Source organism: Octodon degus, unplaced genomic scaffold (genome assembly GCF_000260255.1).
Source record: "Octodon degus isolate 3935 unplaced genomic scaffold, OctDeg1.0 scaffold00186, whole genome shotgun sequence".
Taxonomy (NCBI): Eukaryota; Metazoa; Chordata; class Mammalia; order Rodentia; family Octodontidae; genus Octodon; species Octodon degus.
The window spans coordinates 1,858,673-1,874,338 of record NW_004524762.1 but is presented as its reverse complement, the minus strand read 5'-3'; the positions used below and the strand labels follow the sequence as shown (position 1 = coordinate 1,874,338).

Genomic DNA, 15,666 nt, shown 5'->3' with positions numbered 1-15,666 from the left:
TTTTTTTTTTTTTTTTTTTTTCTGCCTTTGTTTGTCCTTCATTGTTTGATTTTGTTTTCATGAGTATAAATATGGTTTCTAGCTTCTTTATGGTTGTGGTACTGTTCTGTTCTTTTTTAATCTTTTCTTTCTATCTTTCCCTCTGGTCTTCTACACCAGTTTCCCAACGTTAATGTGATCTTCTAATCTCTTCCTCTTCTTCCACTTCTCTACTTTCTCTCTACCCATTTTAAACTTTAACCCCTGATAGCAAAATTGACATATTAAGGTATTGTATAGTGCTTATAATTTTCCGGTTTGTTTTAAATTTTCTTATATAACCATGAATCTAGTTCAAACATTTGAAAGTGGCAAATTAATGATTAGCACAGTTTGTCATTTTCTAGGCTGTGTTTAACACTATTACCATTGCTGATGGCACCATTATAGCCAAAAGTGGCATAATTGTTCTAAAACAGCTGTTCTTCCTGGTATTCTAAGATTGAGTTTGACTAAGGATAACAGAAAATACTATGGCACAGTGCCAAAGAATCAAGCTGGACCAAACAGGCAGCAACTTCTCATGCTCAACAATTTGAAGAGGTAGGAGCTTGCAACAGACTCAAAACCTAAAAACCAGCTGCACCTGGAAGATGCCTCAGAGAAGTAGTCATTTAATAAGGATTTTATTTAGAACCCCTGGCAATGAAACAACCCACCAAAGGCAACTTACAAGCATGACCCCAGAAATTAAACTAACAAAAAAAACCAAAATGAGAAGACACTAAAGATGCAACCCCAGACATCCAGTTCACCAGAGGCAAAAGCCAGGGAGCAAAGAGGTGGGACAGTCTGAAAGCCATCTAACTGGCCTCTCTGAAACACAACAAAAAAGCAACTAAATGAGGTTCTAGAAAAAATGAAAATACAAATAATTTCTCAAATGACTGCAGAGATGGTGTGCACAATGAAAACCATGCTCTGTGACCCTACAGCAGATACAGATTTTTAAAAAGAGGAGCTTAAGAAAAGTATGGAAGCCATGAATGCTCAGCACAGGAAAGCAATGAGGTCAAGAGGCAGATTCAAGCAGACATCCAATGTGAGAACAAGATCTCATATATAGTAGATAAGCTGCAGTTAGCAATCACAAAAAGAAAGATTTCTTTAAAATAGCAAGGGATTGTAAGAAATCAGGGCAGCAGCTGCTAGATGAAGCAAACAAGAATAACTAAAGATTGATTAGGGCCAGTAGAAAAGCAGGAGATACTACTAAGTATATATTAAAACAAACTGTTCACAGGCATCATGCCAGAAAATTTCCCTAGTAGAGAAAAAGAATTTGACATACAGTAAGCAAAGCACATCATAGAACTCCAATTATCCACAATTAAAAAAAAAAAAAAAAAAAAATCTACGGGAAAGTATATCACAGTCAAGATTCCAGAAATTCAACACAAGAATAGAATCTTACACTGTGTGATCAATTTTGTATGTCTTTATCTGATAATCTGCGCAACTACTTTGACGATAACAATATGAAATGAATAACGATTGTTAATTTCATATCATCTTGTATTTCTCTTTCTGAATGTATTTGGTACAGGGTCTCACTACGCAGCTTGACTCGTAACGATCCTCCTGCTTTCACCTCCCCAGCACTGGGATTACAGGTATATGCCACCATGCCCAGTCTTGGCAGCCAGCTCAGCAAGCCAGGGGGTGTGGCAGCCACGGCATGTGGTGCCAGGGCGTCAATTATACCATCTTCTATTAAAACTCTGCATCTTTTTATTATATTCTTTTCCCTTTAAAAAAAATAAAAGAATCTTAAAAGCTGTTAGGGAAAAGAAACAAATTACCTATAAAGGAAAGCCCCTGAGAATAACAACTGACTTCTCAGCACAAACCCTCAAGTTAAGGAGAGCCCGTAGTGATGTATTTCAAGTTCTAAAGGAAAATAATCTTCAAACCAGAATGATGTACACCACAAAACTAATGTTTCACAACTGATGGGAAAATATCATACTTCCATGACACAGAACATCTGAGGAAAGTTATGACCACCAAGCCAGCACTCCAAAATGTTTTGAAAGCCATTCTACAAAGAGATAACAAGGACTACAACTCTATAAAAGCAAACAGAAGGAATCCACCAGGTAAGGCAATTAAACAGAGGGGACAGGGAAAGGACCAGCAACAGGAAAATAACATGACAAGCATAAGTCATTGCATATCAGTTATAACCATCAATGTTAATGGTCCCAATTCACCACTCAAAAGGCACAGACTGACAGAATAGGTCAATAAGCAAGATCCAACAATATGCTGCATATAAAAAACACATTTAATTCAAACAGAAATGCCAACACTGAAAGTCAAAAGATTGAAAGTAATACTCCATGCAACAGGAATCCCTAAAAAAACAGAGATAGCTCTTCTATTTGCAGACAAAGTGAATCTCAAGCCAAGACTGATTAAGAGAGGTAAAGAAGGTTGCTACATCCTTGCAAAAGGAACACTTCAAGAGGAAGAGAGAAAAAAACATAAATACATACGCAACAAATACCAGTGCACCCAACTATACAAAATAAATATTAACAGGTACAAAACATCAAGTAAGCAGTAACGCAGTTGAACTGGGGGATCTCAATACCCCACTGTCACAAAGTCAGATCAACCAGACAAAAAGTCAACAATCAAGTATTAGAACTGAAACAAACTTCTGAATAATTGGACTCAGTAGATGTCTGCACTGTTACACATTCTTCTCAGGTGCACATGAGACCTTCCCCAAAACAGACCACATACTAGCTCACAGAACATGCTTAAGTAAATACACAGGAACTGAAATTATCCCATGCATATTATCAGACCACAGCACAATGAAATTGGAAATCAATGGCAAAAGAGACCACAAGAAGTCCATAAACACATGGAAATTCAATAACACCCTCCTGAACAAATTAAAGAAGAAATTAGACAGTTTCTACAATTAAATGATAATGACAGCATACAGAAAACTCATGGGACACAATGAAAGCAGTCCTAAGACCGAAGTTTACAGCAGTGAACACCTATCAGGAAAACAGAACAAGCACAAATAACGACTAACCTCAAAGTTCTAGAAAATGAAGAGCAGGCTAAGCCCGAAATTCAAATAAGGGAAGAAAGTAGAAAGATCAGAGCAGAAGTTAACGCATTAACAGAAATTAATGCTAAAAAAGCACAAAGAATCAATGAATCAAAGAGTTGGTTCTTACAAGATTAAATAAAATTGGTAAACCTTTATCCAACTTTATTAAAAAAAAAAAAAAAAGACTCAAATCCATGCAACTAGGAATAAAAAGGGTGAAATCCCAACAGACTGCAGAAATCCAGAAGGTCGCCTATACTTAACTTTGAGAACTTGTATTCTAGTAAGATGGAAAATGAATTATCAAATTCATGTATTACTTTACAGGGGAAAAAATTCAAATCTTGCCCAGATAAACTAAATTTTAATAGATCTTAGACAAATCATCAAAACAAGAAATTTCGTACACTCAGAGACACAAAAAATTATCAAAAAGAGTGTAGAAGATTCTCTATTTTTCAGAAGAAGTGATTTGCTTTTAGGTCATCTGTGTGAAAGGAGAGACGCTATTTGAAGAGCTTTTCGCTTAGCTCAGATGTGAAAGATTTCAAAATGGGCGAGATTCCATGTAGATAAACACTATGAACGGAGCTGACACATGACTACTAACGCTTTGAAGCCTCTCACCACTTCACGTTTTACAGCATCAACACATTGTTTCCATTCCATTTCAAGAGGATTATTTTACATTTCTACCTTTATTACCTAATTATTCTTACCAGGTTAATTTCTTCCCTGGAAAGCCACCTGGCTCAAGGTGACATACTGTACCTGCAGCATCAGTGGTAACAAGAGTTTAAGAAGATCGTCATCCATCGGTCTGATCTTTTCCAAAACATCCAAGATCCATGTCAAATATTCGTGCTTCTCTAGCATTCCTTCCTTAAGTGAACAATGAAAAATTGCAACAACAGTATTACAGAAAAGCCAGCTTTTTCAAGGCACTGTTACGCTTACACTTAAGTGTAATTTTACAATTACTTTATTGTTATACTGAAGCATGGTCTTACTGATGACAGGCCAAGTTGTGAACAAAATGAACTAGAGTCTTTTGGTATATTTGCTGTAAGATTTTGTCTTTAGTTTTTGATCATCTGCTTCACTCTAAATTGAAATGAGAATGCACAGCCTTTCACGCTCCTTGGATGCATGACACCAGAAGGATTTTGAAGAAGTATGAACCGGTGCTCAAGAGGTGAATCTCAGCTACAAGTGACAGTCACAAAGAAAAACAGGGCCATTCTTGTCATCCTCTCCATAAAGGTTTAGCTCAGCACCCCCACAACCTCCTTTCCTGTCCAAAAACGACTTCAAGATACTGCAGCCTACCTACAAAAATGCACACTTACAAATCAATACAAAGACATACAAGAACTTTATCATGAAATAATGTATAAATAACCCAACATGGCCACACTAGAAACCTAAACCATCTTCAGAAATACAAAAATTGCACCATAAAGGATGGTACAGCTCCCCTGGAGACCACCACTTTATTTTTTTCCCTTGGTCCTAGGATGGACCCAGGGCCTTGTGCCTGCTTGCCAACTGCCACTGAGTTACACCCCCACAGGACACCTGACATTGACATAAACACTACAATAAACTGCAACTTATCAATAAGTTCCTGTCCCGGAGAACATGTGTAAGTCAAATTCATTCATAACTCTGACAAAGTAAGACTTACACACCTTTAACACAAATATACGGTGTAAAGCATAAAAAATAAAAATAGCCAAACATACAAAAATACTGTAAATAAGGTACGTTTACTTTTACAGTTAGCTTCAAATGGTGGCACAGCACAATACAGCAACTGGCATACAGCGGATTACATGGAGCCAATTGACAAGGAGTGTCACTAACGGGAGGAGGGGGCGGGTGGGGCTGGTTGACCTGAGCCATCATGGGCAAGAGGAGGGGAAGGGCAAGACGACCACAGGGCACGCTTGCGGTTGGCGGCACGGCCTTCTGAGGGAGTCAGTTCCGCCCACACTCTTGAACAAAGCACCCATGATGCTTGGGTAGCAACCCTCATTTCTAATCACAGGAGACTCCAGCACTGGACACCACCCTGAACAGCTGCTGCAACCCTGTGTGTCATGCTATGTTGGCGTCCTGTGCCTCAAAAACCAGCAGTGCCCCCTTGAAGTACAGAAAATCCCCCTGCCATTTCCTGTGCTGCGAGTCTCTCCAGTGCTTCAGTGATGTCCTCCTCTTGGCTCCTTTCATCTTTTTGCTGGTCCTCCAATTCTATCAGGTCCTCATGAGTAAGTTTCTCATTTTGCAGAACTAAGAGTACAATGGCATTGTCCCCTTGTGGACGTGGCACCGGCTTCTAGCTGTGGGTCACTAAGTTGCTGAACACCTCCTTTGACTCCTCACCCACCAGCTCAAGTCCATGAACTTCAGGAACAAACTATGAGCTAAGATTCTTCCACACCCCGTTCATGATGGGGACAGCTGAAACCCTGGCCAAGCAAAGGCAGTATCTTCTATGGCCTCACAGACGTTTCAGTCCTTCCAAAATTGTCACAAGCCTATTCTTGTTTTGTCAGTTGCAAAAAGTGTGATACAAATAATGCTTCTTGAAAGTCCCAACAACTCCTTATCCCATAGGGTGGATGAGTGCCACAGTATCCATACGAGAGCCGTAGGATTGGGGGTGACCTGGTGGACTGCCAAGCAGCAAAAGAACACTCAACAGGCCATCTTTCTCCAAACGGTAGTGAATTTCTGTATCTCTGGGATAAAGTGATGAGGAAAAGTTCTGGAAAATGGTCTGCATGACTCAGGCTTTGTAGTGACTGTTCCACAAACAGAGAGCCCTTGGCTGTGTCTCTGAGGGCTCTTGGGTTCTCTGAATGGTAAATTAAGAGCGGCTTTAGTTTCGTATCTCTGGAAGCAGTGCTCCCAAACAACAGAGTGTGCCTATCCTTCACTGCTGGGAAGCCTGGCACCAGCCTCTTCCTGGCATCCTCCTCCTCACCCAGTACAGTACTGGCTCACGGACATTAAACACCTCTTGGGGTAAATAAGCGCCTTCAGCAATAATTTCTCTGTGTTGCTGGAAATCCCCGGGCAGCTGTGATACCTGCACTCAGCCTCCGCACCTTCCACTGCAGGGGTGGCTCTAGCCCTGAATCTGCTAAACTACCTATGGCTGGCCATACGGACGCGCTCTGTTCACCTCACTTTTTTGCTGCAAGCCTTCAAATAGGCTTCTAGCTTCTTCTTGAACAAAGTAGTCAGCTGAGTGGGATGCAACGCTGACGCTGACCCTGCATCCACACCTGCAGTGTCTCTGTCTCTTCTATCACTGTCCCACAGCATCGGGATACCGACCTCACTGGCACAACAGACTCCGCACGTCCCGCGATCCTGTCCTTTCTCTTTAGAATCATGCCAGTGGTGGAACGATGCACGTGTAAGAGCGAGTGATGTCTACCATCGGCAGGCCTTGGCCTAATCTCTCAGGTACCTTCACCTCTGTTCCCACGGCTACTCCGCACTTCTCAGCAGCCCCACACCCTCACTTTCCTCTTGGTTCCAGACATCCTGGGCTCTGAGTGAGCGTGGCAGGACTACAAGCTATTGCACTGCACGGTGAGCACACAGCAGCACCGGTGTTTGCTAGGCGAGGTTTGCTACAGTGCTTCTGTGGCCCTTGGCAACAAGAATGTTAAGCCAGGGACTTACGAGACAAGCACCTTCATCTGCTGCCTTCATACGCATCTGCATACACACACATACACAAATCCTTCTCTTATGACAGTGTATGCATCTATTTCATGTCATATAATAGCTTTTTATTACAAGCCAAAGCAAGAGAATCTTCAAAATAAAAGCAAAAGGCTATGTTTTCTGGGAAAGACACTTAGAACGTTATGGCTATTATAGTAACAAACCTAGTAGTTAATGCAAAACCTTACTGTGTCCCTACTCATTCTTTACCAGTGACCTACTACAACTGTTATCAGGGATTTGTGTGAAAATAAACATTTTGTTAATGCATGTCTGCAGTACATGTAGTTTTTGATCATCTTGGGGAGTTGATATAAGCACATAATACGGCTTCCTTTTTTAAAAAAATTCTCTTATTCCCTTCTACTTCCCAGCCTCCTCCCTAAATCCTGTTTCCCCAATTTCATTCTTCTGAACGTTATTAACCTTAGCTCATGTTTAGGACACAAGCTGGCTACGGTGGCGCACGCCTCTAATCCCAGAGCTCGGCAGGCTGAGGAAGGAAGATCACCATCGCCACGAGTTCAAGGGCAGCCTGATCTAAACAGAGACCCTGTCTCAAAAATAAAACAAACTTACTGTTTAATGACATATTACTGCTATTATTAAGCGCATGCAAACAGCCTATCTGTTCTCTACTTACTTCCCTTCCGCTCAGTCTCCTGGACCACTTCCCATTTGCTTGCATGGAAATTTATAGTGACAAACTATATTTGGCATATTTAAAAGATTGCAGTGACAACATATTTGATGTTACATACAGGTACTTACTTTCCAACTTCTAGTCTATCTCTAGTTTTAAAGACTCTAAAAGTCAAAAAGGGCAATGAGGTCAGTCTCAGAAAAGGTACAATTTGAAATTTTAAAACAGTAAACTTTAATTCAAAAAATTGTCCATTTAAATATTGTTATGGTTTGTGTCCAGGTGTCCCCCCAAAGCCTCATGTAGTCATGGGGAAGTTTGTGATTGTGGATGTGGATGTTGCACCTGCCCTGGGGCAGGAAATATGCAATACAGTGTAAGGAGGGAAGAGAAGCCAGCTGCTTGAGCTGCTGCTGCCTCTCCCTTGTGCTCTTGCTCTTTGCTGCTGCCAGGAAAGGTCACTTTCTGCAATGTGCCACTCTGCCTTGGAGCCAGCTGAATATGGACTGAACCCTCCAGTAACTGGGAGCTGAATAAACCTTTCCTTCCTTCATTTTGGGTATCAGGTATTTGTCCCAGCAATGAGAGAAGAGTAATTAAGACAAACATACAAATGTGTTTAAAGTAAATAAGAAGTACTGGGGAGATGGCTCAGCAGAATAAGCACTTCCCTGGCAAGCACAAGGGCCTGAGTTCAATCCCCAGTTCCACCATAAATACATAAATAAATAAAGTAAATAAGAAAAAAATGAAAATAAAAATAAAAATAAATAAAATAAGAAAAATGAGAGTTTTGCACTGTGTAAGAAACAGCAAACACAAGGTTCCAAACACTGTTTTTAAAAAAAAAAAAGTCTTCACCGACCCGCAAGTCCCTCCTCAGAGGCGTCTACTTTCGTGCCCGGCTCCCTCATACACACGCACGCCTGCACCTGTATGTGCCAGGGCACACTCCCCGGCTCAAGTCTAGATCAAATTAAAGTGCTTCTCAATTGGAGGTTGTTTCAGTTATGTTCATCACTTTAGAATCTCACTGTGTTCTAGGGCCAGCCAGATAGCTCAGCAAACTAAAGTGCCTACTTAGGCAGAGCGCAGCGGCCCAGGTCTGATCCCCAGCGTCCCATGCCGGCCCCGCCCCGGGGCACGAGGAGACTGCGATTGAGACTGGGCACGGTGGCATGCGCCTGTAATCCCAGTGCGTGGGAGGCTATAAATAAGAGACACCCTGCAGACCCTGTATTAAATACAAAAAAGAGAGAGTCATTGTGTTCTAGAAAAGAAAAATCTGATCTCACTGTTCCCAGTGATCTGAGACAGTCCTTCCAAAAACTTTACGCTGAGACATGTTTTCCAAGATGCAGACTAAACTTCTCAGCTCAGTAAGACTCCTCAAAACTAAGCACAAACATTGAACTAGATCTATTCTAAACAAAACCGGGATTTGCAACAGTTTCTTTTATTGACTTAAAAACATTACTATTGGTCATACAGTTTACACTTTTTCCTAGTTTGAGCTCTTGATAAAAATATTACCCCAAAAATACTGTAATGAAGGTTCTAAAGGGAAAATGTAAGAACCACACTTCCTCTTCGTCTCTGAGTAATACAGCTGGTACCAAGTCTTTGAGAGCAACACGGCCTTAGCTAAACTTACTTCCTCCACCTGGCCACTAACACAGATTGAGAAAAGTAACACACAGGCGCCCTCTTCTGGTCAGAATGATTCACATCACCTCGCCTGCATGAGCGCGCCGTCATTTTTCATTGCCCCAAAGCCTCCCCTCAATTTTGCATTTTAAACTGTAGCTGAACCAAATTAAGATAACCTTTCTTAATTAACTGAAATAACTGAACTCTTAAGCAGATATAAAATAGGTGGCTTCCCCACAGGATGTTATTTCATACATATATCCAAACTAATCAAACAAAAGGAGTAGGATTATTTTTACTAGCACAATTAGAAAATAATTGATGGCACTGAAGGAGCTCACATTGTAGAAAGCTGGATGTATCCTATGGTGTCATCTCAAGACAAATGTGTTACCTGAAAGGCAATGTGAAGAATGGAGACTGCTTTCTCCGAATATATACAGTGCATGAAGGCAGAATTTAACCCCCAGAAAATACATGAGACACTAGTAATGTTTCCATCCATGAAAGACTACACATACAACAGGTTCGTACCATACCATCTGGGCACGTAGTAGGCTATACTATCTAGGAAACACACCCTACAATGCTCCTACCATGATGAAATCGCCTGGTGACACGCTGCTCAGAACCTACACCTGTCATTCAGCAGCAAGTGACTATATACAATTTGCTCTTTTCAAAGCACCCCACAGCCCTGCATGACTCAGAAAGATCACCTGAAACATGTGGAAAGCCAGCTTCTCATTATATTCCCACTGCTTCATGGCTTGCTCCACCTCCGGTGGCACAGGGATAGGGCCGTCACCTGCGCCGGAGGCCACGTGGTAAAAGTCAGAAATCTTGGCCAATTGCTCCCGAAGATATCTGGTAGATATTTGTGTCCACTCTATATGAAAGAAGAAAAAAAAGAAGAAAAAGACTCCGAAATCTAGACTCAATGGTCTAAGAATTATACTTTTTTTCTCTCCCTTTTTAATGATTTTGAGTACGTACTTACAAATGCAACATTTACTGTATACAAATGATAACCCCATTCCAAAGCCCTCAGATGTTGCAGACTAGTATAAACTGGCTACCCCCACAAGGGTCAGAACACGTCCTGACCAGCTCTTACAAGAAACAAACAAGGGCTGGGGAGATCACTTGGCGACCTAGGCACCCACCTGGCAAGCGCAAGGACCTGGGTTCAACCCGTGATACCGCATGCCAAGCTGGCCCCAGAAACCCAGAAACCCGGGAGCATCGTGCTGGCTACCGAAACCAGGCCTGAGGGCACATGCCTGTAATCCCAGCACTGGGAAGTCCAAGCTGTGTAGAGAAACCCTGTGCGCAATAAATAAATGATTTTTTAAAATAGAAAGAACAGCTGTCTTCCTGTGCTTTGATGATATTTCACGTACAAGAAAAATACCCACACTTACATTTACTCCATCTGACAATCTTTCATGTTAAACAACAATATGTTTTTGTTTTTGTTTTAACGTATTTGGGACAGGTCTACAGGGTCTCACTATACAGACTGGACTCGCAGTGATCCACCTGTATTCAGCCTCCCAAGTGCTGGGATTACAGGGGTGCACCACCATGCCCAGTCTCAATGGCCATCTCAGCTTGCTCCAAGGCCAGGGCCAGCACGGCATGCCGGGGATCAAACCCTAGTCCCTGCGTCTGCCTAAGCCAGTGCTTTAATCCACTGAGCTATCTGGCCAATATGATTTTAAAAAACTATGGGAGATACAGCAGTAATCACTACAGTAGAGAAAAACACTCTCAAGAAATCTCAGTTCTAGAGGAAAAACAATGTAAAATCCCCTGAGTACATTCTCCCGGAGCCCAATCTTTAGGGTCCAAGCCAGGTTGAAAACACACCTGTGGTTTGTCCTGTTGTGTTGTTGCTCTACTCTCTGTTTTGGCCAGTCTGTAAAGCGGCTGGCTCGCCCCACAGACTGACCCTACCCTTCCCTCAGGACGGCCTCAGGACACAGGGTGGCTGCTGCCTGGCGCAAGCACCCGGACCTTCGATTACGACTGCGCTACTCTCTCTCATCAACCAGCACAGATGCCTCGGGACTCAGCAGGGTTGGAGGCAGACAAAGGGAGCAGACAGCAAGTGGGAAAGGAAGGAGAAAAAGTAGCAGGGAAAAAAGTGACTAAAATTATTCACAACACGTCTGCCACAGGGGCACAAACTGAATCTACGTGTTGCTCCAGCAACCACGACGGATGTGGATGTGATGCCAACTTTAGCCCAGTCTGTGGATAAAAACGCAGTAATTAGAAGCTCACAGCCCATTTTCCCCAGTGATTAGCAAAACCGCACTTCTGAAGAGGCCGTCCTAGGGAGGCGCCGCTGTTTCCCATTGTTTGGCCAAAACTCACAGCAGTGAGGAGCAGAAAGGAAACTGATCATTAGCTACCACTGAAGTTACCTGAAGGAAGATGCAGTGAGAACTCCTGGTAAGTTCTGGTCTACACCACGTCTTAGCCACGTCCTTTTAAAATTAAATTTTAAGTGCGCACCAGAAGTGTTAAGCTCCAATAGAGAAACTAATGCAAGAACTTAATTAGATACTAAGCCAACATCCTGTTTTATTAATAACTTTCCAGAAAGCACCACCGTGTTACAGATATTATCATTAAAACTGACCCGCCGGCACTAAAAACATTAAACATCAGTGTCATCATCTGTTGATGTTCATGTTGTAAGTGTCATGACACTCACTTGGTCAACCAAAAAATACATCAACCACCAGATAAGACAAGTTTAGTTTAGCTATAATTAACAAAAATGAAAATAACAAGGATCCAGATCCTAGCTGTTGTGTGCCAAGCCTTGCTATTAACTTGCTCTCGATATGATACTATTCTCAATATCCCTGTGGAATATTTTAGCCTCAAAAATAACTCATTGGCACACCCCTGCTTGGGTATATCCTCCTTTACAAGATTTTTTTGAAATATAGGAGAATGTATGCTCATTATAGAAAAGATAACAAACATACAAAAACAAAAAAATCCTTTGTGAACCCATTACACATAGCAAGTATTCGAAAATCAGAGATGTCCCTCAGGACCCACAATGAACGGGCTCTAGAAACCCCCAAAGGTAGCAAAATTCACAAATGCCTAAATCCCTTGTGTAACATGGGATGGTATCTGCCTAAAACTTAAGCACATCCTCTAAAATCATCTCTAGATTACTTAAAATACCAAATACAAAGCAAACGTTATATAAATAGTTATTATACTGCATTGGTTGGGGGAAAATGACATGAAAAAAATCTGTGTTTTTAGACATCATTATCTCCCTGAAAATGTTCCTCCTGCGGTTGGTTTAATCCACAGATAGAGAGCAAACTGTATCTCTCTATCTTGTTGCCTTTATGTTCAGTTAACTGTTTATAAACATCATGTATCCTTTTTAAAAAAAATTACTGGGTGTAAAATTTCACAATCTAAACTCTGCTTGGGAATTAGTTTAGCTGTAACTAATTGGCATGAAATTATACCAATCAGATCAAGGTCTGGGAACTAAGACATAGGGCAGGTTAAGAAAAAAACTTAGGGTACATCTAGAATTCTCATTAAAAAATTAAAAACAAAAAACATGGCCATCATGTTATACACCCTGCACCTACTAAGAAGCACAGCTGGTGGGAAGGTGGCAAGGGGGCCCCACAGACAGTGGCACGAGGGACCCACTTCGAAACAGAACAGGGCTCTCAGCCCTGAGGGCATGACACAACCTGGGGGTGGGGTGGGCTGGCTGCCTACCACACTACCCTGAGGCTTTCTGATGTGATTAGTCTGATCAGGGACCCAGTTTCAGGTCATTTAAAAAAAGGTGGGGGGGTGGGTAGATAGCTTGGGGGTCTAAGCACCTGCCTGGCAAGCACAAGGACCAGAGTTTGATCCCTGGTACCGCATGCTGTGCTGGCCCCATGCCAAGGAGGCCCCACCAAAACTAGGTGTGGGGGCACGTGCCTGTAATCCCAGTGCTGGTGCAGCTGAGACACGAGGATCACTATGAGTCTGAGCTGCATAGTGAGACCCTGTACCAAATAAATAAGTAATTGATTTTCTAAAACTGGAAAGAAAAAAAGAAACAAAAAGAGTGCATAAAGGCTGTAGGAAAGATGTGGAGGGAGGAAAATGGAAGCAAAAAGTGGTGAAGGACTCTTAGTGCATTTAAGAAATTTGGAAGATACAAAGACATCTGTAGTTAGAAATTAATTCCCACGAACCTGGATTACTAGAAACTTATGAACGTGACTATTACCAAGAGTGGTGTGAGTGACCAGAACTAAAGAAGAATAACAGGATTGTTTCAGTAATGCTCCCCGCTGCACCCCAGAACCCCAATGCCAGAATTCCTTATTACTAAGTAACCCGAAGAGCAGAAGGCTGCCAAGGAGGGGGTCTCGGGGTCGCGCAGTCCGTGCTGCCACATACAAATGAGCATGCTCGCAGTGGGATGCTAAACAGCAGCACCAAACCAGGGGTGAGACGTGCCGCTTTGGAACAGGAAAACATCATACGGGTAAGGACAGAGATGCACTCGACTAAAGAAGGTCCTCCCAGCCTCCAAAACCTACAGTGGCAACAGCTGGGAGCGCAGCAGAAGAGATCAGACTTGTAGTGATCCTCTGGAAGCAAACAGAGTGCCAAATGCAGCAAGGCCCCCAGCGGCGCCCTGGCAGTGCGATCTCACAAGAGCTGCCATCCGGGCAGCATTTAGAGGCACTAAGATAAGGGCGTCTGGACGAGGACAGTCCCAGGGTCCGAAGTTCTGACACTCACAGTTGCATAAGGTGAAGCCAGGTACCCAGCTTCTGCTAAATTTAAGTTTCCTTTTCTGCAAAATGAGGATTTACAACATATACATCTCAGAGTTCCTGTAAGGGTGAGTCACTGAGCACAGCGCATGGAAAGCAGAAACCAATCCCTATGTGGAAGCCCCTTCTGTCAGCATCAATATGAAACGTTTTTAGAAAGGAAACAAAAGTTAGACCTCAGCTGACAGCAGCTGGCACCAGCTCTCACCGAGTCAGACCTGCCTCTGCCTCGGCTGAGTCAACATCTAACAGCTAATGTGATGCCTGGCATGCAAACCAAAGCCACACAAGCTGTCGCTAGGACACGGCATTGATGGACTCAATCAGTGTCAGCTCAGGGCTCAAAATCCTTCAATAGATCTACACCCTTAACGAACTGAGGCCAAGATGCAAAGCGCCCTGAACTCCGCCTCCCATCGCTACCTCCAGGAGCCCACCTGCTCTGGCACTCCCGGCGCTCCCTCTAGCCACAAAGCCTTCCCTGTTCACCTGTACTCACAGACAGAAAATCTTCTGGACCCAGTGCTGGTGTCACATCCACTATGCAGCCTTGTCTAGATTCTCGGTACCACCCAACCACCTAGCAAGGATCTGCCTCCCTTTTCTAACTGGAACTAGAATTCTCTCCATATCTTTATTCCCATAAAACCATGTGTTAAATAAGACAGTCAATGTAGAAGTGTTGACTTCTATCAATGCATCAGAAGGTCCTCCTAAAATAAATATCAAATCAAGTTCCTTCCTAATTATTTAGCCTTTCAACTCTCAACTCAGTCTTCTTCCCTGTATGGATTAAACTCATCGCCACACACCTACAAGGTTCCAAACACTACTACATGTGGGATTTACTACACTAACCTCCTCAATGTTGTTTTTATAATTATTAAAGTCCCTGTTAATCAAGAGTCTGTAAAGGTCCCAGAAAAACTGTGCTTTTCCATTATTTAATAATAAGCTTCCTTGTAAATGTGTGTGTAATCTCTGAAGGCTCTTTCCCCCGGCACACTCGTTTCTTGCCAGCGAGAACTCCAGGTGGGTTCCTTAAAAAACAAAGCAAAACAAAACACAATGCAGCCCTCTCCAGGGACCAAGATGCACGTGTTTCAGGGCTTCCACTTGACAATAACTGGGTCAGAGGTGACAGTTTTCTTCATGGAGAAACTCATTGGCTTGGAAATTCCTCCATGAGGAATTCACAGCTGCAATAAAAAGTTCCCACCTCTCCACCTGGACAGCTCGCTTCTCCACACTTCAGGATGCCGCAGATGGAACCAGCCTGACTCTATCACAGACTGGATGGGAGAATCCGCTCGGCACATGCAGGCCGCTCCCTTCTGACTCTCGGCATGCAGGACTGAGGGCCGTACAGCAGCTGCCACGCTGCCTGCTAGAAATGCGTTCTTGGCGAAAGAATACCATAAGCATGGTAAAAAGACAACGAGCAACTGGAGAGATACTGAAAACCATGTATTTGGTAAAGGACTTGGGTTTAGAATACATAATGAACAATTATAACTCAATAAAGAGACAGCTTCACATTGGCCAAGCAATGGCCGACATTGGCCAAGCAATGGCCATGACTCATCCACATGGCTGCACTGACAAAGGTTCTACAATCTGAGGTACAGGATCTCAGGACAAATCCTGAGGGCATTTCACTGACCTTCTCAGACCAA

At 42.7% G+C, this 15,666-nt stretch overlaps 1 protein-coding gene across 1 annotated transcript in view; it reads right to left on the bottom strand.

Annotated features, from left to right (window-relative positions):
* Positions 1–15,666, bottom strand: part of Med12l (mediator complex subunit 12 like) — a 327,698-nt gene that overhangs the window by 249,712 nt on the left and 62,320 nt on the right. The window contains exons 6-7 of the mRNA XM_023704067.1: positions 9,872–10,041; positions 3,887–3,997 (exon numbers count right to left, since the gene is read on the bottom strand). Of these exons, the coding sequence (XP_023559835.1) occupies positions 3,887–3,997; positions 9,872–10,041 (281 nt within the window). The remainder of the gene's footprint in view (positions 1–3,886; positions 3,998–9,871; positions 10,042–15,666) is intronic.